General features: G+C 29.7%; 2 protein-coding genes across 2 annotated transcripts; both read left to right on the forward strand.

Annotated features, from left to right (window-relative positions):
- Positions 1–1,286: 1,286 nt before the first annotated feature.
- LOC8270995 (chloroplast processing peptidase) lies at positions 1,287–4,736 on the forward strand. The gene is made up of 6 exons (XM_002520279.4): positions 1,287–1,802; positions 2,908–2,970; positions 3,063–3,128; positions 3,490–3,576; positions 3,867–3,934; positions 4,335–4,736. The coding sequence occupies exons 1-6, from the start codon at positions 1,560–1,562 to the stop codon at positions 4,402–4,404; spliced, it is 597 nt and encodes a 198-aa protein (XP_002520325.2). The 5' UTR covers positions 1,287–1,559; the 3' UTR covers positions 4,405–4,736.
- Positions 4,737–17,110: 12,374 nt separating this feature from the next.
- Positions 17,111–20,409, forward strand: LOC8270993 (amino acid permease 3). The gene is made up of 6 exons (NM_001323728.1): positions 17,111–17,133; positions 18,539–18,665; positions 18,770–19,003; positions 19,114–19,207; positions 19,309–19,666; positions 19,746–20,409. The coding sequence occupies exons 2-6, from the start codon at positions 18,545–18,547 to the stop codon at positions 20,397–20,399; spliced, it is 1,461 nt and encodes a 486-aa protein (NP_001310657.1). The 5' UTR covers positions 17,111–17,133; positions 18,539–18,544; the 3' UTR covers positions 20,400–20,409.
- Positions 20,410–27,217: the final 6,808 nt, after the last annotated feature.

Raw genomic sequence — 27,217 nt, forward strand, 5'->3', positions numbered from 1 at the left:
CAGAGGACATTGTGTTTTGATCATGTGGAATGACTTCAAATGTGGAGGAAAGTTATCTCTCTTTCCCAATTGTTAAAGGAGTGGCTAATTAATTACACTAGCAACAAGTGTAATTCAGCTAATTAAGTCTAGTGGAGATCGAGCTTAATTTAATATGAAAATTTAAAGTTTAAAATTTTAATTTAAAAATTTTAATTTAAAAATTTAATCGAATCTCAACTTTAAATTTTTTAAAAGTTTAATCATTCTCGATTTAATTATTAAAAATTTAATAATTCAACTCAATTAATATAAAATCTATTTAAAGTATTCTTTTTTGGATTGATTTTGAGAGTAGCTTGTATGTCAATTTGACTCGATGATACCCTAATAAGCAAATTCAACATATTATATCGTGCTTTAGCAATAGTGATTAATAAATTTGTAGTTGTTGCTAAGACAAATTGATAAAAGAAAATTAAAAGAATAATAGACTACTATAATTTATTGTTTTCTTTTAAAAAATAAGCCAAGGTAGATAAAAGGAAATTGAGTATACATACATAGTGTGAACTATGAAGCTTCATGGCATGATAGAAAAATAAGACTTTTTTAAGAGTGAGTTTTGGGGAATAGTTTTGAATTTCAATGAAAATTCGGATTGGAAAACATTTCGAATTCAATCATTTACAGCTAAACTATTTATTCAAAGACTATTAGACATCAAATATAAAACAAATGCATGCATTTCTTTAGCTAAATTGTTTAATAAATTGACTTGGATTAAAATATTTTCATTTTATTTGAATATCGGTGTTTCATAAAACCAAGAATCCTGTATATTTTAGGGTTTTCAAAGGCTTCAGGCTTGGTCATTTCGCAAGTATGGGAAGTTATTTAGGTTTCAAATTCAAATCTCTCCCTCTCGATACAAAGAAAATATATTTTTTCTTATATCAAGAAAGATAATACACTAAGTAAAGAGGGATAACCGATTATAAATTATATGATAGGAAAAGTCATCACTCTTACGCTCCTCGTAAGATCGAAAATTATTTCATGCATACAAGAGGTCTTGAAAGCTCTCTTTCCCAAGAGGAATACTCTTGCATACAAGAGGTCTTGAAAGCTCTCTTTCCCAAGAGGAATACTCTTGGCATTTGCTTTAAAAAGTCTAGAATTAAAGGCTTCAAAAACATTTAATTTTCATTAATATCAGTAACGAAAATCAGACATTTCTTTAAATTCCAACATTTCTCTGTTTCAAAATTAAAAAAAGAAAGAAAGAAAGAAAGAAAGAGCTGTATAGGTTTGCTAGCACAATTCCACAAATACTCTTTTTAACTGTCAGTGTCAGGTGAGGGAGCAGTGGTTGTTAAAAACACCGTGGCGGCTTCCTTAAACTGAAACCCAAATATACTTTCTCCTTCTCTCTTTATCTTTCTCTCTCTGTGGAAACTTATTCAGTAAGAACGTGACCAAGTCAACGTTATCATTTACTTCTCTAATCCTCTCTCTCTTTCTAAATCAGAACTTGAACCTTATTGCCTTGTAGTTTATGTTTCAGTTGTTGGACTTGGATGGACGCAATTGAAATGAGTTTCTTGAAACCATCAGCATTGTATCAGTTCCTTTTAACATTCATTTCTTTAAGATGGATGCCATGCCAAAGCTTAGGGTTTCTTAAATGGCCTGGTCTTGATGGGTTCTTGAGGCTTTTTGTTATGTTTCTTTTGTGGTCTATGTGTTTAGAGATTCGTTTCATTCCTTCTGCTTCTATGTACCCAACTCTGCGCATTGGTGACCGAGTTATTGTTGAAAAGGTAAAAATTAGTTATTTCATTGCACATTTTAGCCTGCTTTGATGCGGTTTGCATATGTATTTTTTTTGTTTGTTTTATGGTTGCTTTGATTTGCAATTCTTTTCGTGGGTTCTGATGGTTATTGAGATTATAGCTTCAAAAATTAGAATCGTCGTGAATATGTTTTAGTGTTGGTGCTTTCAGTTTCTGCAGTTTATTTACTTGAACGATTAAACCCAGAAAATTAATTGGGTCAGTTGGTCTATCACCCTATTGCCTATCAGAATAAAGATATTGAAGAAAAAAACGCTTGTAAATTCTTCGTTTATTTCTTGTTAATCTTTGATTGTTTTCTGGTGTTGGGAATTTGGAAATAGGATCCAGTGGATTGAAGATGTACTGAAACAATTTTTCTGTTTTTTTTTGTGTATGTTTGTGTTTGCTCCCTTATTTTGTCATTTATATCTCATGATTTTTCCAGATTCTGATCATTTGTTAATTTCGATTGATAAGAATCAAGTTTTCTTAATATCTGGAGATTTGAAAGCGAGTGACAAGAATAGATACAATCTTGCAGTTTTGAATTTGTGCGTGATACATTAAAATTAAATGAGCATATGTCCATTTACTTGCTGGAAATTTGGATATGTGCTTGGATATATTGAGTTCTTGTGTGAAATATTAGCAAAATTATGAGCCAGAGAAGTCTTCTTCAAATATGCACAAGTTTTAGTAGGGATTCTCTTGTGTCAACAGGCCCAGTGTGGTGGTTTTTCCCTGTGCGCCGCTGTTTAAAGCTACGGCTACCATTTGGTTTCATTCTTGTTATCCCTTACCTTGTTTACAAATGTTTCTTTTGGTTAAGATCATTTTATTTAATGGTGAGCAGTGACTTATTTTGAGATCCCTATTTATGATTAATCTCTGTTAAATTTCCTGGTGATAGTTTGAGGTATTTGTTAATGACTAGATCCTGTCAATCTAGTATTCTCAGAGTATTTCTTCTGATTATTCTGACTGTTAAATCTTATCTGCACTTACATAGTGAAAAACATTTCATATTCACTGTTTCCAACTGCCCTTAACTTTGATTTAACTAACTGAAGATTATTTCTTAATTTCTTAGGCTTCATACTATTTTAGAGCTCCTGCAACAAATGATATTGTCATATTCCGAGCTCCAAAACAGGTCTGTTTATTTAGTGTAGAATCGGCCTAATTTGAGCATCTAAGGCTTTTCTTTCCACCAATATGTATTCTAACTCCTTCTATCTGTGGCAGCCTGGAATCAAAGAGGAAGATGTTTTCATTAAGAGAATTGTAGCAAAAGCTGGAGATTTGGTCCAGGTAGAAACTATTTCTTTAATTTACTCCCCCAAAATAAATATGTCCCATTATATAATAAATATCTTCTCGAGAATGCGATCTGAGCCACTAATTTTAATTTGGTTACATTGAACTCTCGTAATTATTGCCATTTAGACTTTTTTTGGTTGCTCTCCAATCTCTTCTATAAGTAATGCCTTATTTAAAGGGCTATTACATTCTTCAGTTAGCTCCATAGCTGCCTTGTTTATGATCACTTCGTTGCAGACTCAGTTTGAAAAGGTGAAGAAGATCTTGTGCATATTAGTTAACCTTTTAAGACCAAGAACAAAGAACTGTATCAATGTCAGGTCTTTTGATGTTCTCTTTCAACAATCTGCAGGTTCAGCATGGATCTTTGTACGTAAATGGAAAAGCTCAGAATGAAGACTTCATTGCACAGCGGCCAACATACACATCAGAAATAACTGTGCGTGCTCCCTCTTTATATTTCAATATTGCTGCATTCCTTTTTAGTATTTACGCATACGGCCAAAAGATGTTCTCAAACAACACTGTGATTGTGAGCTTAGAACTTGGCAAAGAATATGCTGTTGACCTTTGAAAGCTCCATGATTCCTTACCATTTGGATTGGATTAATCATAATCCATGGATGTCAAAACCATAAACTTGGTTGTCCTGTTAATTATATGAGTTAGCTTGTCTTGGAATTATATTTGATCATTTCCTCATATTAATATTACCTTAATCTTTTGCAGTATGTGCCTAAGGGTCATGTTTATGTGTTGGGTGACAACCGCAATAACAGCTATGATTCCCATGTTTGGTAGGATTCTCAACTTCTACTTGCTTTCTGTAGATTTACCATTTTCCTTAAAATTATTTCTTTAGCCTTCTATTTTCTTAAGATTCCGTTTATGGGGTAAACTAAAATCTCTATGATGCTCAAATTTACAGTGCAGTGTCTCTACTAGGAGTTTCTTGTCCACTACTGATCAATAATGCCTTGTCTCTCTCCACTTTCTGTTTGAAAATTATTCTAATAAAGATTCTGCATGTTTTTGCTCGTAAATTCTTACAATGTTTGGATGAGCATCTTCCAAGTGAAAGATGCCATCCAATAATATGATAATGTACAGGTCCTGTTAACCAGTTGAGATGCATATTTTGCACTTAACTTTTATCCTTTCACTTTCTTAAATGTTCTTTTGGTGTTTATTGACCAGGGGCCCTGTTCCTACAAAGAATATCATCGGAAAATTTATCATGTGCTGCCACAGGCCTTCGGACAGATGAGCCCATGATCACACATGCTATAGACGCCAGAACTGCAGGAGACACCTTAGCATATTTCTTGCTAGCAGCTTCAAATTCATGGATCTTGCTGCTAACTTCCTGTTCATTACTTCATTGGTTGATTTTTTTTTTTCTTGCCTCATTCATCATTGTTGTTACTAGCGCTAGTAACAGAAATGATTAGGATTCTTGGGGATGGTTGTCACCTTACCTGTCAATGAACTTTGCAGATTGCACGTTGTTGTTAGTGCTAACATATTGATAGATATTATTTTGGACAAGACATGAATCTAGTTCCAAATATGAATATATTGCAACCGAAGTTAGCAACAGTTTTTCCTTATCAAGCAAATATTTGGTGCTAGTTAGTATAGTTGGTAAAGTTAACTTAAATATTGAAGCACCTTCATTGGATTCGGCTTTACTAATGATATTGCGGCAAGCATTTGCTGCTGCTTCTGCGGAATAAATTAATTTAAAAATGGGACTTCTATTCATCTCGGACAGGCAGAGAGAACAGCAGAAAAGATGTGTCTACCTACCACCGCCGGGTGGCCATTCCTGACGGAAGCTGCTAGCAAATTACTATTAGATAGCTTAATGGGTGTGAGACTCTCTGCTAATTTGGAGCCTAAGATGTGAGATTTTGCCTGCCTAACTTTTATATGGTAGTCTAAACGTCTAATACCCATGTGTCAGAGAATTGGAAGAGCCCAACACAAATTAACCAAGTCCGACGCCAAGAGATATAAGTCTTGAGCACCCAAATCTGTTATCAGGAATAGTCATTGATAAAACAGTTAGTATGAAAAAGTTAATATCAAGCCCAATAAGGGTTTAAACTCAGCTCGATAGAAAGTGAACCTTCCCCGTGGCTGCGGCCCATACATAGTGTATAAGAGTTACTGCATCATTCCGAAATTTAGGACACATAAAATAATATTATTATTTATTTACATTATATTATAAATATTTTTAACTCAATTTTGTACATATTTTTAATCAATTTTTAAAAATTATCCTAAATTATGATATTTTTTAATTATTAACCTATTATAATTTATAATTAATTTTTAATTAGACTATAAATTTTATTAAGAAAAATAATAATTTTAAATAGATTTAATTTTATTTTATTGTAAAATTATTTTTAAATAATTAATAATTTATTTTATAATAAAAAGCAAATGTTCTAATTCAGAATGAGAGATAGCAGGTTAGTCCTTAAAAGTACTGGGTACCAAATCAACACATTGAGATTCGAATCACATCTTAATTATGTTCCAGAAGAAAAGAAAAAAAAAAAAAGAAAAGAAGAAAAGGGCAGATTTTTTAAATTGCTTAATATTATAAAATAAAGAAAACCAACTTCAAAATTAGACACGTTTAACATGTGTTTTGAATTGCATATTCATTATACAAGAAAAATGATGGAGTGGACTGACAATCAGAAGTAGTGGGTTGAGAAGGTCCAGCAAATGACAAACAGCCTACATTTACCAACTATATCTTATTTTAAATTCCTTTCTATATATATATATATATATATATATATATATATATACATACATATATATGTGCCATTTTCAAGTGGTGTCATTTCAGAATTCTCAATCAATTAGGTGCAAAAGCTATTTCTTTCTCTGCATCTCTTTGGAAGGTAAGTTTGCAACTTAATTGTCTTCATTCTAATACATATACATTCAAAAATTAATTCAATTAGAAACTCTAATATTTCTAATGAAAGATTAATCCATAAATTATTCCGTGATTCGTTTCTGAGGCATTGTTATGATTTTTTATTGTATGATTTAGTTATTTATAAAAAAAATAGATTTTTAAAAGAAAAAGTTAAATTAAATCTTATAAGACTCGTGTTCTCCTGACTCTTAACATAATATGTAATATAACACTATAGACATAAGAATAACTAATAAAGTACTCTTATATTTTGGATGATGGACTAACTCATATTCTAGATCTTGACTGACTTTTGAAATACTGTGTATTTTTTCAATTCATAATCTTACAGTTATTTCCTTTATAAGAATAGTATTCTCAAGAAGAAAAGGTCGAAATCTTGTAAGACTCAAATCTTTTTAACTCTTAATTAATATGAGATATAGTATCACTATATGTCGGATGGGTCAAGAGTATTTAAGTTTGAATTAAGTTTTCCACAAATGGTGCCAATAATAATGGATCAGCACATAAATTATATCATGATTCACTTTTGAAAAATTATCTGTCTATTCAATTAATGTTATTGTGATTTCTCTTTATATTAAAAAAAAAATTATATCACCATATAAAAAATTCAATATTTATTTGATTGATCCCTTTGTAGCCATATCTTTTTCAAATGATGCCCACGAAAGAAACCATCGTTTATATATAGATGTAGGAGGATTCGTTTGGAAAATAAGAAACCCCTTTGACATCTCTTCATCTCCAGAAAGAAAAGAAAGAGTATTGAATTTTATAAAACTCAAATTCTATTGACTTTTATATAATTGTTTTTAATCAATTGTTTTCATAAGGCAAAAAGGAACAACAAAGGGATCGGGTTTTAAAAATTTATAGTTGAGTTCATTGAGAATTCTTTTTGACTTCAAAGTGTAAAATAGCTTATGCTGCAGAATTCCGTATATAAAAGGTGTTCATGTCCAGAGACGGATCTAAAAAGTTTCCATGTGAGCTTTTCGGATGAGTAGAATATGTAATTAGGAAGGCAAGAAGAAGAAAATTTATCACTACAGTTATCAAGAGTTTCATCGTAAACTTGTCCATGTTCACGTGTCAAAAGCTTAGTGGAGGTGAAGTGCAAATCGCACAATATATAGCAGGAATTGCAAAAAGCTTTAAATTTCACAGTATATAGCAGAAATTGTATTCGTTATTAATATTTTAGTAAAATAAATACAAATTGTTAGATATAATATAATTTAATAAATTTTTAGTATTTAATATTAATTTATAAAATTTTAAAAATAATAATAAATTAATTATTTTTAATTTTTAAAATTTTATTAATGTAATAATATAAAAATTATTTATTAATTAATTTTAATATTATATAAATTAATATATCAATATAATTAAAATTATTATTTTTAAAATTAAAAATTAATCTATTATTAAAAATATTATTTAAAATTTTATTTTTCAGAATTAGAATTATTATCTAATTATAACTTTATTAGTTAATATAATATTAAAATATATTTAGTAAATTATTTGTTAGAATATAATTAGTATCATTATCTGATTAAAGAACTATTTATCAGTTAATATAATATTAAAATATAATTAAATATATTATTTCTTAGAATTAGAGTCAGATTTAATTAAAAATATAATTTATAAATCAATAAATTAATAAAAATCATAAAATAACATATAAACTTGAATTATATGTATCAAAGTAATTAAAATTAAAAATTTATATATAAAAAAATTAAATATATATATTAAAAGATTTAAACTCTTGGCGGTTCAGAGTTAACCATAAATTTTAAAAATATAACATTATTGTATGTTGTACAAATCTTTCTCCTTTGCATTAACAACTTCATGCCATTCAGGGAAGACTGAGATATTTTTAAACCAATAAAAAAACACTCAAAACTTCAAATCTAGTCAAAGAAAAGGGAGAACCAAAAAAACTAAACTATTACTCAAAGAAAAAATTAAAAAAAGAAAAAAAAAAGGGGGCAGCCGGCAATACTAAAAGAGAAAGAGTGGCAGTCATAGAAAAATAATGTGTTTAGACTTTTACTTCAAATAGCATGTTAAGACGTAATTCAATGTGTATTTAAATTTTATTTTGATATTTTCAAAATATAAATTTATATAATATAATGTATAATATTGCTAAAACTAATAATGACATTAAATTAAAAAGTATTGAAACTGTGTTCTTTTATATATAATTAAATCTCAAATTTTATATTTTTTAATAATTTTATTTAATTATTTTAAAATTTTAAATAAATATCTATTTTTTATTTATTCTTAAAAATACTTTCTGATGATAATTTTTGAATTTTTATAGTGAAAGAAATTATGTAGAAAGTCGATTGTGTTTAAAATTTTAAAATAATTAAATAAAATTATTTAAAACTGTAAAATTCAGTATTTAATTAATAATTATATATATATACACGAGACTGATTTTTCTTTTTTTCCCCTAGAAACAAGAGTGTTGAAAAGCATTTTGAGAGATAAGGTTGCAATTGTCAAAAAAGTGGGAGCGATAGTTATCCAAATGTGAAGAAATAATCAACAACTTACCTTCCTTGTCCAAAGGACGGCATGCTTGGTGCTCAAAGGTACCACCCATTCAAATCTCAAATTGTTCATCATCATCGTATCTTCATATATATCTGCAAAATCAATCGCATCCGATACTTTATGAATTCTTTTTTGTATATGCCATACCCAACACAAGAAAAGTTTAGACAAAATAATTTTAAAAATATAAGAAAACCTTAAATTTTCAAAATACAAATAGAAAATTATTGATAAGTTAGAAATATAAAAAGAAATAAAAGTAAATCACAAAAAAAAATCTTAAAAGGAGACTTTGGAGTAAAATCATGAGACTAACAAAATATTTATAAATATTTTAATATTTTAAATCTTAATCTATAAACTTTTTAAAATTTTTAATTCATTTTCTTGCATCCCCTTTTATCTCTCCTAAATTATGTATAAATAGCTCTTTAACGCAATCTATTGTAAAAATTGTTATTTCTATTATTATTATTCTAAACCATTAATTTGATTGTTAGAAAAGCTTTAGATAAAAAGTGAATTTGACCTTCTGACTTGGATTTTTATATTAAAGATTTTAAATCACCTCTTGAATTACTCGAATTGCATTAGAACTATCATTTATGAATCTAAACTATTTCAAGTACAAATTTACAAAATAATTTAAAAGTTGATTTAGGCAAAAAATCTAGACACTTCTTCTTTGAGTTTTTGCAATTTCCTTTCCATCTTTTTGTCTTTACAAAAGTAGCCTAATTTGGGCAATTAATCTGTATTCTTAATCAAAATTTGGTGATGTAAGATATATAATAACTTTAAAAGTAACTATTTAAATAGATATGGCATTTATTATTATTATTATTATTATTTTATTTATTATATAAATTTTAAATTGATAAATTGATTAAATAACATCTGCTGTATCAAATTCATTTTAACTAAATTAATAAATTAACTAAAAAAATTGTACTCAATTAATAAAGGGTCGCCAATTTTATCAAGAAAAAGAATAGGCTAAATTGACACTAACTTATAAACTTTTGAACTTCTAATGTCATAGGGCAATAAATTAATGTATTGAAAACTATATATTAAAAAACTGATGAAATTATTATGAGGAAGAAGATGAAAAAAGTGAAGGCACAAAGTTTATATTACTCGAAAGAAAGAAAGAAAGAAAAGAAGAGAAACAAGAGAGGTAGGAACAAGTATAAAAGCCATTTTAGTAGATAAGGTATCAATGAGTGGTACGTGGTAAAACAATAATAGAGTTTCCATGATTAGGGGAAGAACATGAGAAACACGGTGGCCGTCTTCTACTCATGAGCCAATTGACAAGAAAATTCACTTCCATTTCCACCTGAGATGAGAGATCACTCCAACCATAATGATCTGCAGCTGAGTAAATGCCTAGTCTAAAAAAATGGCCCGTTAGGGTTTTAAAGATTATTGTATTGCAAATGTTTAAAAGATAAATTGACAAACTCAATTATGAAATTCTCTTAAAAATATAATAATTAACTGATAATTAATCGTGAAACGTTTTAAAATATGCTAAAAGTGATGATATATATATATATATATATATATATATATATATATATATATATATATATATATATATATAGGCCTAATGACATTAAAGATTTAAAATTTATCTTTATTTTTAAATTTGACTTATTTTTTAAATTTTTATTTAAATAACCCGATTTAGTTAATTGATTATAATTATAGTTAAAATTGAATACTATCATCTTAACTCTAGATACTAATATCTTTTTACTCTACTAATATCATTTGTTTTTTAAATAATTTTGATAAACTCACGATGAAAGTGAGGAAAGAACTGACTTCACCCTTCATTCTTTTTCTTGATTCGTGATTTTCACTTATCATTTACTTTTTTGTTCATCTATAACATGACCTTGATAACTTGTGTCTGATGTATAAATTATTAATAATGACACGTCATCCTATTTTGACCGAAATTTTAATTTAGCTATAATTGTATTCAATTAGCCAAATCGGATCATTTAAATAAAAATAAAAAAAATAAAACGTAAAGATTTAAATATTTTTTGATCTTATTAGCTCTTATAATTATTGCGGTGTTGATTTTTCATCCGTAATATCTTCAAAAAGAAACGTGATATTATTCTCAAAAATCAATAGTGAGTTTCAGTTACATTAATTACAGAGGCTTCAAGATGTGCTTCTTTTTTTTTTTTTTTTGCTTTCGCTCACGTTCCACTGGTAGATATTGCAGGACCATCATCAGAAACAAGTCAAACATTCGGTTATTTTGTGCTCATTAATTATTAAATACTATTTTTTCTGTTCTAAGAAAATAATATTATTTTTATTTATATGAAGCTTAAAAATATAATTTTTATATTTTTAGTTAATAATAATAATATTATTATTTTCTTAAAAATATTTTATTAATTTTTCTATAAAAACTATTATTTTAAATATAAAACATAAATAAAACTATTTTCATGTAATAATATTTGTGTTAGTTGACAAAGAATATTCTTAATATATTTTTATTAAATTAATAATTAAGAAAATAAATTATAATTTTAAGATAAACCAAAAGAAAAAGCACTATCTTTTTGACAAAAAAGTAAATAGGAGGCAACGATGGAGCATTTGTGATGCATATTAATTTGGTGCCACTTGATTAACAGAACTATTTTATCATCATATTACCAAACTATTAACATTACTTCGAACTCAACTACAGTCTTATTTTAGCCTTAACCTGTTCAAACTTCTGGCCCAAAATCACTCACCTAACCCGAGTTTAGCATAGGAAGCTGGTTTATGTAAACTGTTGCTCTACCCTCCTTTGCATAACTAATGGGTCTCCCTCCTACCATATAACAATGGAAGCCCCAACTACCGTCCAATTGGAGGTAACCTTACATTTATATTGTTCATAGGAGATAAAAACACTTCTCACTTTTAAAATTAAACACTTTTATCATTTGAGCTATATTTCGAGTGTATATAATTATAACAGTCTATTCAGTAAAAAAAGACAAACAAATCACTCTCTATTCATAAAATATGTATCAATTTTTTTGATAAAACTTAAAATAAATATATAAAACCCAATATATAATAAAATAAAATAAAACAAAATAATTGGATGAATTTTAATTTTCCTGAATATTAACTCCACTTTATCATATTCAAATGGGGCAAAAAGAGAATAAATGTTTGGACCGAACTGACAATTTTCCAGGCCCATGATCAGGGCCATCTTAAATTCTTAACGAGAATGAGACGAGAATTTCACAATTTGCGTTTTCTATTTTTCCCTAAATCTCCCAACAAAAAAAGAAAAAGGAAGAGAGGGATTTGGCAATCGTGTGGCGGACACACGGTTGCATCAGTACCTAACTCTTGCAATAATTGAGCAAGTGGCATCAAGTGGTGCCTTGCGTCTATCAATCAATCGGTTCAGAAGGGACGCCGCAAACGGAGACAAAGCATGCCTGACTGCCGTATTACATCACTTCCCGTCGTCCTACCGTGGACCCTCCTCACCCAAGGTTGACTTCCTCTTGACCATCCAATGTGTACCAATCAGATTCTGCATGCGGTTCATATCTCTCCTGATTCCGATATATAATCTTTTTCCTTTTTTTGTATCCTTCACTTTAAATAATATATTATTTTATTTGAATTTTTATTAATAAAATGTCAAGGTCCATGTAGAACCATTGTATACAACAAAACAGCATTAAAAAGGAGAGACAGGGTATGTTACTGCCAGTCAAAAGGTAACTTTCATCATTTATCTATTTTTTTAAAATAATTATAAAAATACTTCTATTTTATTAATTTTTCTTAAAAATATCTTTTTCACCTTTTTATTTTTTTCATTTTTTTAAAATTAATTTCAGATACTTTACAAATATCTAATATACGCCATATTTTAGTAAACATATATTATTTGATATTGAGCATTTGAGTTGAATTTTGTTTTATTTTAAAAAGTTTCAAATACCTAATATATATTATTATTTGCCAAACATATATCTTTTGCCTTTCAATTTTTTTACAATTTGTATTTTATTTCAGTTGAAAAACATTGAGATACATAATATATAGTATATATTATTTTTAGTTAAATATATATATATTGCTGTTATTTATGTTAAAAGTATACTAGACATGTATATATTTTTCTTCAATATATACTGAACATATAACTTTTTTACCCTATAGTAATTTATCTAATTTTTTAAATATGATATTCTCAACATGTTTCCAAATCTTTAAATTATAAAAATATCTTTTAAATTTATTTATTCATCATTAACATCACAAAATCAAACAAAATACAATAATATATCACAAAATTAATGTGTTTTAAATTCATTGTCTGTAAAAAATATACTAAATATATACACTTCTTTTCAAAATATATCCAACATATTTTTTCATCTGAAAGAAACTAAATCAAATATTTTTGTAAATAAAATTTTATTTTTCAATATTTTTGTTGTTAGCAATTTTTGCAAGTGTTGTGGCATTTATAAATAAAGAGAACCTAGTCACAACCGGAAAACTCAGCCCATTCTTTAACAAGAGATAAGAGCTTTACGAGGATAACTAGATCTAATTCAAAGTCTTGATAAGAGCTTTTTTCTGTTATAAATTTGAATTGATATACACTGCACAAAATCAAATATGTATTTAGGTTTATAATTGTGTCACATGTTACTTGCAAAGTTTTCTATCCATAAATTATTATTATTGGAGAGATTTTAATGGCATATATTTGATTGGAGATGAGATAAGTAGGCTCATCATCAGTCTTAAAATTCAACATGCAAAGGGTCACACTAATAACATTTCGCCAGAAAAATGTGTATATTAGTGAGGGTCAGCATAATGGAAGCAATACTGCATGCACGTTTTGTGCTTCAGAGTCGACAATTACGTGACAATGGGCCCTTAAAAGGAAGAAGATTTCGCACTCATCGACCCTACGATACATTATCGTGCCTTCGGTATTGCTACAGAATTGGCCTTTCAAGTTGATAAGAAATGTGATTTGCCTTTTTGTTAACGAAAGGCCAAATGTTTACATGTAAATGCATCACCAAACATCATTCGAAATAATACTTAGATTTTGCTTCTTACAGTTATAAACGAGGAAAGGGCTATTGCTAAGTTTATATACATTTGCAGAGATTTATACTGATAGTAGGTAATATTGTCTGGTAAAAAACTTAAAGACTTCCTTGGATGACCCAATAATACCTAACTTTGTAGTGATGCAATTAATGAGGCAGCACAAGTTGCAAGCCCAAGTAGCACAACAATTTGTCAGGTAGGAAAAGGGTTGCTACGGATGCATATGTATATGGCAGTTACAGACCTAAAAATCCCACTGGAGATGATTCCTTCTTTTTTATGTCAATGGACCCGAACAAGGCGAAAACTCGGATATCAAACCCTATCAGTTGTTTGATACGTGGTGGCCTCGCAATTATTCACATCATCAAATCACTCCATCTGTAATTTGCTTTATAAAGAAGAACGGGACATATGAGATTAGCTCAAATTTATGCTTGCTTCTTTCTTTTTTGGCGGTCGCTTTTCTACCCTCTAAGTAAGAATGATCAATTCGGTCAAATATTTCAGCTGTAACCTATTGCTACCTTGGCAAACTTGAACACTATTTTGACTCTTGCCAGGTTGTTCATGTTGGTAGTTTCTGATATTTTCTGTACATGTTGGGAAGTTATAGATTTGTAGCGTCCTCTGGTGGTTTTTGCCAATATGTGTGTACACTTTCTGTTTATGAAGCATTTTTTGGGGTGGAGGAACTAAAAAAGAAGACAGCAAAAAGAATTGCAGATGCATTAGTTGAGGCCAAGCCACCCTAACCACATAAGCTTTCTTTTAATTGATCTACACTAATCTATTGTAAACCAAATCGACAGGCCAATCACTTGCCTCGTAAATTGCCTTGAGATACTATTATAGTGATAGTCATGAATTATTACTTTTGTTTTTAATTCATTAAGATCTTCTCGTATTCATTATAAATATAATAAAGTGTTTTCATGTCTTCCACCAATTCTGATGGATAGTAATAAAGAGACTTGAATATGAATTTTTTTCTTTTCAGTTTTTATAAATGAAAATACTAATTAAGTCACTCTCAAATTACTGATAAATTAGCATATCTCAGCTGATTCCTATTTTCCATTTTTCTTTATATTAGTATTGCCATTTATAATCATCAAATGAAGATTCCAAATGACATAACCATGATGATGCCATTTCCAAGAACCCCATATATACTTTCAGACTTCAAATTTTGTAATCTTGATTTGTTCAGGACCCTAATAAGAAGCTCATTCTAAGGATTCCCATTTCTTAATAATTTAATTAGTGAGGTGGTCAAAAAGCTTATTTCTGTTATAGCATATATGCAGTCTCTTCTATTGATCATTATGGAAAGGAAAAGCATATATGAGTGCCATATTCTTAAATCAAAATCAAAGTTGCTATACCTATGAAAACTACTATTTTGGTAGTATATGAAATTAACAAAAAGCCACTTAACTTGACTACTAATTTTGTTATTAATACTCTTCTCACTTTAAGAAAAGGTTTTAGATTTTATTTTTTGGACAACTGGTTCTCCCTAAAGCATGGAATAGTTAATAATAAGAAACCTCCACTTCTGAGTCCATCGCTCGTTTTGCCATGTGTATCAATTAAATCCCACTATATATTGCTTAATTATATTTTTCTTTTTCTTAACAAAAAGAAAATCAAAAGGTTTTGATGGGGTCTAAAAGTTAGTGATCTCTAACTCAATTTTTCGCAGACTTTATATTAATTAATTAATTTCTTCTAACGAGTTTGATAAAATAGAAAACAAAACCCACCCATCATTTATATAAGTTCTCATTATTAGTTGATTAATTAATTAAGTTTATGCCCAAGTGGGAGGAATAATCAACAAGGTTTATGTGATTTACTAATTTCTTAATTATTTCACTATGGGTCCTATAAAAAAAAATGTTATTTCAATTTATAGGCATACAGGCTTAACTCCTGAGGGATGATTCGTGGCTGAGATTGGCTTTGCTTTGTTAATGGTGATGAATGGTGGTGTGAGAAAATAATCTGTGGATGGCCTCAGGGCCACATTTTAAATAATATCTATTATGCATATATACACTATATATAATAATACTCAGTTTCTTAAGTTATTGAACCTTAATTAAAACATAATAATAAAAGAAACTAGAATTGCGTCTCAATTTAACTATATGTCATACTCAGATTGATAATTAACTCTATTAAATTCTTTTTGTTATTGATTGAAGAATAAAAACTTATACAATAAGATGTGTACTTTGATATTTTAATTACGAACATAAATTTATATGAATTTTAGATAAATAAAAAGGAAGAAACTTTTCAGAGAAAAGTTAAAACAGATCAATAATACTACATGCCTAGAGTGCCATATTTTGGTAGGGCAGTGGCTCATGGAAACAAATTCGAATGTGGTATATTGCAGGATAACAAGTTGTTTCGTTGTGTGCAAAGGCATTTTAGGTAGCAACAAACAGGTACTCTAAATAAATTAGGACCATCAAAACCTGAAAGCAGTGTGGCCTTCACTTTTAGAAGTATATAGGAATTATACTGTCTTTACCTCAATGGGAGAAGCCTACTAAACATCCCATCCCTCAAAGGGAAGAAACCAGGGGACAAGAACACAATTCTATGGAGAAACAGAACTAATCAAAATCGAACTTCACAGGTACCATCCCCCAAAAATAATTGAATGGACTGTAAAAAAGAAGAAAAAAGAAAAATTGAACTGGCAGTAGGAAGTTTTTGAATCTAAGTTTCTGGTTGGATTAAATTATAACCTTCCATTAATTCCTTAGTCATTGGGGGCTAAAAGCAAAGAGAATAGATGCTCATGATTTTCACTTGTATACAATAATCATGGAAGAAAAAGGCCAAGTTGGTCATACAAATACCTTGATTATTTTAAGTCCATACCTAGCTAAAAGGAGAAATTTGACTGAGTATATCCTTCTTTCTCTCTCTCTCTCTCGCTTTGCTTATACAACTATGGTAGCCTTTTTTATCACTTAATGGAATGAATTATGAAAGGGAACCATATTCCCTAACAATAAGGATGGATGAGAATTGAGAGAAGCATTAGCAATTGGAATTTTGATTCATGGGTGGTCCTTTAAAGAGATTGATTAGAATAATGCTTTTTTTAGGTTAGCATTTTGCTATGCATCTATCTATGTATATATATATATTAGTTATTAGCCCAAGTGAGCCATATCACAAACACTTAACTGCTCATTCCCATCTTCCTTCCTTCCTTTCCATTTATCTTCAAGAGAAGCTTAGGACAGTTAACAAAGGGTGTGTGAAGTTAAGGTAAGAGATTTACCTTATTTGCATAAATATAATTCACATCTTAACCATGTTTCAATAACTTGTCTTAATTTAAGAGAAATGAGGGTATCACTTCCAAATGTTTTCTTTTTGCATGAAAAAAAAAGGTTTTTATTATCACATTTTAAAAGATAAGATTTACTTATTTTATTAGTCTAAGTATTTTATAATTTGAACATTGAATAATCAATCCGTCTCTAATTATTCAATACTAATAAATATGTTTTATTTATTTATTATTGCAGTATATAAATAGAAACATATTCTCATACTTTTCATTTTTGGAAAGGAATAATTAGACTGTCCAAATTCTGATTTCAAAACTCAATAAATTTCCTTTTTAAAGTGAAAACTTGATAAAGCAGTTATTGGACGAAAAAGGGTTGTGTCATGTACTGCAAAATAACGTTGTGGGGTGGGCCGTTGATTTAAGTATTAGCATACTTTTCGAGTATCCATACAAATTAACAGGATTCTTTTGGATTCTGAATTTATTACATGCTAAATAAGGTCTCTTCGATACTGTACTTAAAATAGCACATATTAGTAACAAAATATTAAAGGGTAATTTGTATTACTTCTAGTTTTGAAAACATGTAGCCATCTTTGCACTGCCAAAGAATTGGTTAAGTTATTTACGAATTTCCTGTTACCTTCTTATTTCTTCAAACAACTGAATGACGCACTGCTGCTGACCTCTGAAAACGCAAAGCAGCAGTAAGTGAGAAAGTGCATTGCTCTGTGCCCAAGCGGGGTATTGTTTGTTAGCTAATGGTTGGGAGTGATCTCTGAGATCTCTCCATAACTTTAAAGACCCAAAAAGAATCTATAAAGTAATAGCTTTGGTTGATTTTCTTTTTTATTAGCCACGTCAAAAACTAAAATCTCATGCATACAAAAATTTGCAAAGAAACATATATACAAAAAAATCATCCTTTTATATATATATATATAAATTTTACATAAAATAAAAATTTTAATTTTAATTATATTAAAATTTTTAAAATAATATTTTAGCAGCGTACAGATAACAATAAAAGCAAATTCCGTTCCGCGTCTGATTAATAAATAATTTAAGGTGCTGTGCTGCTAGGACGGGGTCACTAAAAAAAACAAAATACAGAAAGGGATAGTCCGCGTAGAGTCATTTTGGTCTTGGCAACACCTGCTTCACTACTGTTTTTGGCTTCTTTGTAGCAATTAAACCTCTATATATACCCACTCTTCTTCCCTCTGATTGTATGCATCTTTTTTTTTTTTTCAATTCAATTCACAATCTCTAATACAGCACACTCACATTTCCTTTGTAAAACATCAAATCCTCTTAAGATTATTTGCTTTTACAAAGAGCTCACTTCTTCTGTATTTCTTCTTTTGCTACTTGAAGAAAAAGATGGTTGAGAACACAGCAGCCAAGAACCATCCGCACCAGGTTTTTGATGTATCCATTAACATGCAAACTCAAGTTGTTGGCTCTAAATGGCTTGATGATGATGGCCGTACCAAGAGAACTGGTAATTAACATTAAAACTTTTTTAATCCTTTCAAACAAGAACTTCAAATAAGGTGTTGGATATATATCCTGATACTTGTTTATATCTGGTGTTTGCATTTACAGGGACCGTGTGGACTGCAAGTGCCCACATCATAACAGCAGTGATAGGGTCTGGAGTTCTGTCTTTAGCTTGGGCAATCGCTCAGCTTGGGTGGATTGCTGGCCCTGCTGTTATGTTCTTGTTCTCTTTAGTCACTTACTATACTTCTACTCTTCTATCTGCCTGCTACCGTTCTGGTGATCCTGTCAATGGCAAGAGGAACTATACTTATATGGACGCTGTTCGCACCAATCTTGGTATTTTCTGCTAGCCTGATACATATGTTTTTCACCGTCCCCAATTCACATTAGTATGAATTATATCAGAAATGTCTTGGTCTTGAAATTTTATTTTTTAATCTTTTCAGGTGGAGCTAAGGTCAAGTTATGTGGATTTGTTCAGTATCTGAATCTTTTCGGAGTTGCCATTGGATACACTATCGCGTCGTCTATTAGTATGATGTGAGTTCTGATTCACAATTCTTTGTTTATTTTTTCTTTTTAGTTCTTATATCTAGTGTTGCGGGCCTGATGATAAGTTTTCTTGGGTTGTGACCAAACAGGGCTATAAAGAGGTCTAATTGTTTTCACAAGAGCGGAGGCAAAAACCCATGCCATATAAATGCCAATCCTTACATGATTGCATTCGGAATTGCTGAAATCATTTTCTCTCAAATTCCTGATTTTGATCAGCTATGGTGGCTCTCCATTCTTGCTGCAGTCATGTCCTTTACTTACTCAACCATTGGTCTTGGACTTGGAATTGCTCAAGTTGTAGAAAATGGAAAAGCCATGGGAAGTGTGACCGGAATTAGCATTGGAGCGAATGTGACTCCAACCCAGAAGATATGGAGGAGCTTCCAAGCTCTTGGTGACATTGCTTTCGCCTATTCTTATTCCATAATCCTTATTGAAATTCAGGTATAAATAGTTTATACATTTTCTATGTCACATTAATTGATGATTTGCAAACTAAACTGACTTGAATGTTTTATGACAGGACACAGTCAGATCCCCACCTTCAGAGTCCAAGACAATGAAGAAAGCAACTCTGATAAGTGTGGCAGTAACAACCCTTTTCTACATGCTATGTGGTTGCTTTGGCTATGCTGCTTTTGGAGACATGTCTCCTGGAAATCTACTAACAGGGTTTGGCTTCTACAACCCATATTGGCTACTTGACATTGCTAATGTTGCAATCGTAGTCCATCTTGTTGGCGCGTACCAAGTCTATTGCCAACCCTTGTTTGCCTTCGTTGAAAAAGCAGCTGCACAAAGATATCCAGACAGTGGATTCATTACTAAAGATATCAAAATCCCAGTTCCTGGTTTCCGCCCCTTTAATCTTAACCTCTTTAGATCGGTATGGAGGACACTTTTTGTGGTCTTCACAACTGTGATTTCCATGCTCCTTCCGTTCTTTAACGACATAGTTGGTTTGCTTGGAGCTTTGGGATTTTGGCCACTCACGGTTTACTTCCCAGTAGAAATGTATATAGCACAAAAGAAGATCCCAAAATGGAGCACAAGATGGCTCTGCCTGCAAATACTAAGCGCTGCTTGCCTTGTTATTACAATAGCTGCTGCTGCTGGATCCATTGCTGGGGTTGTTGGTGATCTCAAGTCTGTCAAGCCATTCCAGACCTCTTACTGATGAACCCCAGAAATAAAATTTAAAAAAAAAAGGGGAAAAAAAAGAGAAAACAAAAGCTAAGGATAGAAATCGTGATGTAACCAAATTAAGGAGGAAAAGAAAACCTCAAGTTGAAGTTAACTTCGGCTTAGGAAAATTTAATTATTTAAAGTTGCAAGTGTTAGACATGTGTATATTCACATGCAAATGTTGAACGTTTCAGATTCCTAGTTTAACTTTCAGTATGAACTGAGTTTATTTTAATATGAAGAACCCTCACCTCAATTATCAGCTGTTGACATAACAATCCTTCCATCTATGGTCTTTAAAATTAATACCTTGCGTTGCGTCCACCTTGACAATATCTTCGACAGTAGAAGTTTCTAGAACATAAAAAGAGAAGAAAAAAATATCCAAGGAATTCTACTGGTCTTGTTTAGATTCCAGGGATCACCGTGGCTTTTATGATATTTGTATTTATATGTAGAAAAAAATACAGCTATTAGTTCCTTTACGGGGCCAACCCAATGGATTCTGGGCAAAATAAGAATTTGAATTTAAGGGTAAATACTTTGCCATTTGAACTAAGTGTTTGAGCATTGATTTTTTAAGAGATATTATACATATATTAACAATTAACCAATGAGCAGCTCCTGTAACAGCAAAGGTAATATAAGGCATGCTATTGATTTGTCAGGTTAGGTTAAGGTGCTTCCAGGGCTGTAATTGCATTAATTTCTCATTGAAATGATATAATATTTATAGGTGAGAGTTTGGCCTCAAACAGAGTGATGCTAAAGTGAAGGAGAGTCGTGGGTTTTGTATCTGTAAGAGTCATGCATCGTCGGCGAGTAAGTAACAGTTAGTTCTCTATGAAGCCGAGTTCAGACAGTTATCTCCGTCACAGCGACTAGCAGTCCAGTTTCTATCATTGTCTTATACTCTCTCGGTGGTCTTAAAAAGATTGTCTTTTCTTTGTTTAAATCATAATTATTTAAAAATATCCTTCATTAATTAATATAAGTATTATTACGTTTAATTAATATTTCTATTTTTATTTTAAAATTGTAATTTCTATAAATCTTTAATTGAAAACTGCTAAAAATTAATGATATTAACTAAAAATAGTCTATATTTATTGGCTGATTTGTGCCAAATTCTAATTTAGTAAAATACACGTTAATTTAATTTAATTTAATTTTAAATTTTCATCAGATGGAGTGGTCTGCTGTGAACTTAATAATTGTAAATAAAAAAATTATTATTTAAAATTGGATTAAATAGTTCCTATTGTAATTGGAAATGAAGTTCAACTTCAAACATTATGAATCATGTCTCCTCTTATCACTAAACACTTATAATATATGTGGTTTATAAAAGTTTCTTTAAAAAAAGAAAAAGTATCAGATAACGTTTTCGAAATTGTGCATCATTTCATCCGATGGCAAGTTATAAAAGGAACTGGTTTGGCAGGGTGTGATTGGTAAAGAGCCATGGCCAAACTTGAATGGCATACCAATCCAGACGGTTCTAAAATGTTCTAACGCCATAGATCTTTAGGAGTGGTGTCATCTTCCTATCAATTAATTAGGTCCAAATTAAAAGCTTCTTTATGGTGCAACTTGTTTATGGATACAGATTTTGAAAGAAATAACGACTTGGAAGCAAGTCAATGATATATATATATATATATACATCTTCCAATTTACAAATCCTTACCCTCTTAGCCCAAAAGTTGGCATACCTAAGGTGGTGGAGTGCTCCCATTATGATTTTTATTGACCCACTAATCACCACATCAATACCTATGGCTAAGATTTAGATAATCTCTCATTTGTTTCTAGATGAGAAAATTAGCAAAGGGTATTTTGAAGTTTCTCTATTTTTTTTGCCCATTTTGTTTTACATTTTTCGGACAATATAAATAAATCTAAATCATTAATTGAGAGAGAATCTCTAATTCTGTAATATCTCGAATTTAATGACTAGTTAATTATTTTTATTTGAAGAATATAATGCCATATTACTAATTGATAATGTTTTCCAAAACAATCACATTAAATATGAATGAATTTAGTAGCATGAAATTGTTGGCTAAATAGCATTTTTCTTTTTTAACTTTTTCAATATTCTTTTGATATGCCTTTCAACAAGATGTGTTTAACAAGTTGGGTTGGCATAGCCCATGACAAAACCATAGAAAATAAGAAAAAATAAAAATGAAGCCCATGACAGATTTAAATAGCAGAAAACCATGATTTCATCCAGACATACAATTCCATATTTTAAATTAAGTTAATTTATACATTAAACGTTAAAACATATTTTCACAATAATCTAAAAAAGTGGAGTCAGACAAAATAAAAAATATTGGAATCTAAGCTCCTTATAGGAGTGAAAACGAGCCAAACTGAGTTGAACACGTCATTATTTAAGCTCGGCTCGATGAAATTATACTAATGATTAAGATCGGTTCGAGTTTTAGATATTTTGAATCAGTTTGAAAAATTTAAATAATAAGCCAAACCTAAATCAAGCTTGAGTCGTTTAAAATATTAATATTTTTAACATTGTACTTGTTTTGATTATATAAATAAGAATAATAAAAATAAAATAAATATTTGTTAATAATAAAACTAAAAAAAAAAAACTACAAAAAAAATAAGTTTCAAATAATAAAAAGAACCCCATTTAAAAACTAAATAAAATTATTTTACTTTACTGAAAAAAAAAATAGCTCGTAAAATAATTATTGCATATTATCTATTCTTTTTAAATTTTAACTCATAAAAAAAATTACAATTTTATATGTGAATGTTTAACTATATCCTTCATCTAAATAAAATTGATTTTAAAATATATGTATATCTTATCTTATCATTACAGATAATTTATATTATCTATGATGAGCTTAAAAGCTCATGAACATACTGAACCGAGCTTTTAGCTTTTCAAGTTCAGCTCAAATTCTTAACGAGCTTAAAATAAGATTAAGTTAAGATCGTTATACTTTTTGAACGAGCTTGAACGAGTTAAACAATAAGACTAATCCGAGTTAAGCTCGAACTATTTAGATTGTTTTACAATGTTAAACGGAAAAAATAACTCGGTCAAAAAATTTATACTTGTTTTGGTTCTTTTTTTTGCAATATAATGATACTAAATACTAGGTGTTGCAGATGATATTAGGTTCACTTATCAAAAATAGATTATGAAACTGAAACTAATACAAAAAAGTTAATCTTTGTTGAGTAGTTTAGGGTTTATATATCTCTCATAAATGAAAAAAAAAAAAAAGCCCTTTCAAAATCATCAAAAGGCAGTAGCCAAAACAGTCAATGTTGTAGCAACAATCATATTGCAACATATGTTGACCTAATAAAACTAGCCAAGATTGATGATAGGTCCATTTTTCTTCAATGTTATTGCAGCCAACAAAACCAATAAATAAGAGAATGGGTGCCCCATTTTGGCACAAACGTGGGCCGGCGAAAGCCTACAGTTGCTGCTATTCACTTGCACAGCTCATATCATACGTACTTCAGGTAGCTAGCCATTGCTGACCAAATATGGAAAATAACACGAGACACCATTTTATGATACTCTATTATTCACGAGTCTTTATGACAGAATTAGACACAAGTCATGGGTCTTCTCTAACTTCCACTCGTACTTCCATTTTCACCTCCTTCTCCTCCTACGTACCTCTATTACCAGCCTCCAAAACCTGGGCCGATTCGCCGCGAGTCAAACCCTGAGTCACCACCTCCACAAAAATATTCCTTCAATAATAAACTTAAGATATTCAACGACATAGAATAAAAAAAATTCTTGAATCTTGACATTGAAATTGTTGCATTTCCAAATTCAAATGAAGTGGGTAGTGTATAAAAATGAAAAGGACTGAAGAAAAGAAAAACAAGTTGCAATGTCAAATCCATCAAGAGGAAAGTAAGACAAAGAAAGAAAGAAGTAATGATTCTACACACACACTTACAGACGCCTCTGGTTGACCGGTGGTGCACAAAATCATTAAGCTTAGTCCTGTCTTTTAGGACCCACGAAGCTTTAGCCAACCCTATAGCTACTACTCTTTGGTTGACTCATCTCTTTACCGTTCAATGAGGTTCCATTACTTTGGGCGGTTCACATTCTCCTATCCTATATTTCTCACTTAGTAAATATTGATTTATATGGAATGGAATATATGATAAAACCCAAAAAAGAAATATTCATGTTTAATTACTTCCATAAGAGATTTACGTTTATAATTGGAATGAGTTTCAAAAAATATTTAATCCTTTTATCGTTTTAAATACATAATAAAGTTATTTTTCTCATATCATCACCCTATCGAATCTATGTCATACTATTATTTAAATTATTAAACAGGTTTTAGTTAAAATATGTCTTCTAAAATGATTCGATTTTTACCGAAATTATCATTAATTATATCTGATAATGTGTTTTTGAAATAAAATTAACATATAAAAATAGAATTAAATATTATTATTTTATTAAATTGATATTTTAATGACGTGATGGATTAGCATCACGGAATATAACTTGCATTAAAATTATCACTAGTCATATGTAATAACAACATATACTCGCATAGAATTTTTTCTTTTACGGCATCTTTTTATTGCTCTTACGTTAACAATATTAAAAACTTCTTGACAAAAAAGAGATTATCAAAGCATAAGCTTATGACATTATATAGTGTGAAACAGAATATCCTTTAGCTTCTAATAATTCAATGACTTGCGTATGATGAAATGTTTTGGTGGGTATTTGGGATAGTTCAAAATCTTCTCTTGTGGAAAATCAATCGTAATAATACATAATAGATAGGTTGCAATTTCCACATCAAATATCTCTCCTCCCGACCATTTAGGGCCATCAAAGGGTACTCCATAACAATTTCTCGTCAGCATAAGGGAATTTCTTTTTCTTTTTTCTTTTTTTTTTTTGTTCTTCTTCTTCCATGCTTGAATTAGTTAATTCCCACCAAATGTGTATAAAATATGCATATGCTGTGTGTATATGTATTAATATTATACTTTGGATTCAGCAGATATGTTCCCAATTAGTTAGCTTCTCTAGCTAAGAGCCCCAAATTTCAATTTGGATGACTACAGGACACTTGTTTAGTATTTCAAAGATGAGATTCAGCTGACTATAAGGTGTTTTATATGCACCACATTTGTTTAGGTTTATACTTAATCATCTTAGGGTTAATATTTAATACGGGGTATCGCATTATTAGGGACAACGTGTTATCATTCAATAATTCATTATTGTTTTGTCTTCTTCAATGAACCAAAACTAGAAAAAAATAATAATATTATGTATCGTAATCCAAATAGAAGACAATTTGCTGATAACTTGACAAACTCACGATGGCTAAACCTTCTCCTTCTCTGCGCAATATATAGAAACATCCAAATTATAGTTTATCTCTCCTATTTTCAATTGTATGGTGAGAATATCATAATTTAATTTATTTTCTGATTAATTTTAAGAATTATTTTTTCACATCAAAACCCGGTTGATATGAAAAGAAATCATCTTCTTTCCTCATTGCACTAACCCTTTGAAGTAATTAATAGTTTACATGAAAAGATAAAAATTTCCTGTAACTTAATTAAAATCTTAAATTTTCTTGAGTTAGTATTTTGCTATCCGTAAAAATCTTATTCAATATACTCTACATTAATTTTAAATTTAAATTACACTGGATTATGCATGCATAGTGACAAATACACTATGCCATCAGCTGTCCATATAGCTACTAATTGATATTTGCTTGTAATAAAAGAAATTGAGATCCTGATAATAAAAAAGAAAAAAAATTGAATTTAAAATCATGACATCTATTTTTTTTTTTCTTAAATCTATAGTACTAGAAATTAAGTTTCCGTATACAACAAACTTAGAATTTGATTTTCAAAACTTTATGATTATTTAAAATGATGACCTGTGCCCTAGCAAGTAAGCACGAATTTTAAATGTAATTGCAAATTTTCTGTTACAGTGTAAGAATGTCAACTTGATGCAATCAGCAATGGCACTTTTCGGCTTGGTCAACGGACAGGAGTTCTTAATTAATTAAAGGTCGGGTCGACTTTTCTCCATAATGAATAATAGAGTCCAATGGGCCCTTAATTATTTGACATTTCAGTCATATTCAAAATTCAGCAAATCCGTTCAATTATACTTTTGTTTTCATTTTTATTTATTTATTTTAAACATCAAAATATTAATAAACTACACAATAATAATAGTAAATTTATTTTCCTAATTTTCATAAACTCCATCTCTTTCATCCAGAAAAACTCGACCCTTTAATGGAAATTTCAGATTGTTACCATTCTATAGATAAATTGAGTGGTCATGAGACTTTAAGTATAGTAAATAAACATAATAATTAAATAATTTATTGTGGATGTTAAAAGGAGTAAGTAAGTTTAGAATTAATTTGATTTAATAGAATGATTTCAATTTTTTTGATCTCATAAATTAATACTAAATTTTATCTTCTAGAATTGATTTGTCAAAGTTATTTCTAAGAAGTTATAGATTTATTTACTTATTTTTAAAAGGTAGTTTTTATAATTTAAAACAATATTTTTAATTTTTAATATTAAAGCAACTGTTCCAAATGGCAAACAATGGCGTCCATTTATTTTTCTCTTATTTAATAATATGTGAATACATAAATATCATTATCATGAAACTTGGATATGATAGTATGCGGTGTCGATTTTTGCATATTTTGAAACTTTAATCAATTACTTGCCCCTCATCGACTAATCATCTAAGAATCAATCCTCTCA

Source organism: Ricinus communis, chromosome 2, assembly GCF_019578655.1.
Source record: "Ricinus communis isolate WT05 ecotype wild-type chromosome 2, ASM1957865v1, whole genome shotgun sequence".
NCBI classification, from domain to species: domain Eukaryota; kingdom Viridiplantae; phylum Streptophyta; class Magnoliopsida; order Malpighiales; family Euphorbiaceae; genus Ricinus; species Ricinus communis.

What these genes read in the sequence shown, in the direction of transcription:
- LOC8270995 (XM_002520279.4), top strand. Translation starts at nt 1,560, where the DNA reads ATGGACGCAATTGAAATGAGTTTCTTGAAACCATCAGCATTGTATCAG. An exon ending in AAGCTGGAGATTTGGTCCAG is followed by an intron (nt 3,129 to 3,489) that starts GTAGAAACTATT and finishes AACAATCTGCAG; the next exon opens with GTTCAGCATGGATCTTTGTA. An exon ending in AGCTATGATTCCCATGTTTG is followed by an intron (nt 3,935 to 4,334) that starts GTAGGATTCTCA and finishes TTTATTGACCAG; the next exon opens with GGGCCCTGTTCCTACAAAGA.
- LOC8270993 (NM_001323728.1), top strand. Translation starts at nt 18,545, where the DNA reads ATGGTTGAGAACACAGCAGCCAAGAACCATCCGCACCAGGTTTTTGAT. An exon ending in TGGCCGTACCAAGAGAACTG is followed by an intron (nt 18,666 to 18,769) that starts GTAATTAACATT and finishes TTGCATTTACAG; the next exon opens with GGACCGTGTGGACTGCAAGT. An exon ending in GCGTCGTCTATTAGTATGAT is followed by an intron (nt 19,208 to 19,308) that starts GTGAGTTCTGAT and finishes GTGACCAAACAG; the next exon opens with GGCTATAAAGAGGTCTAATT.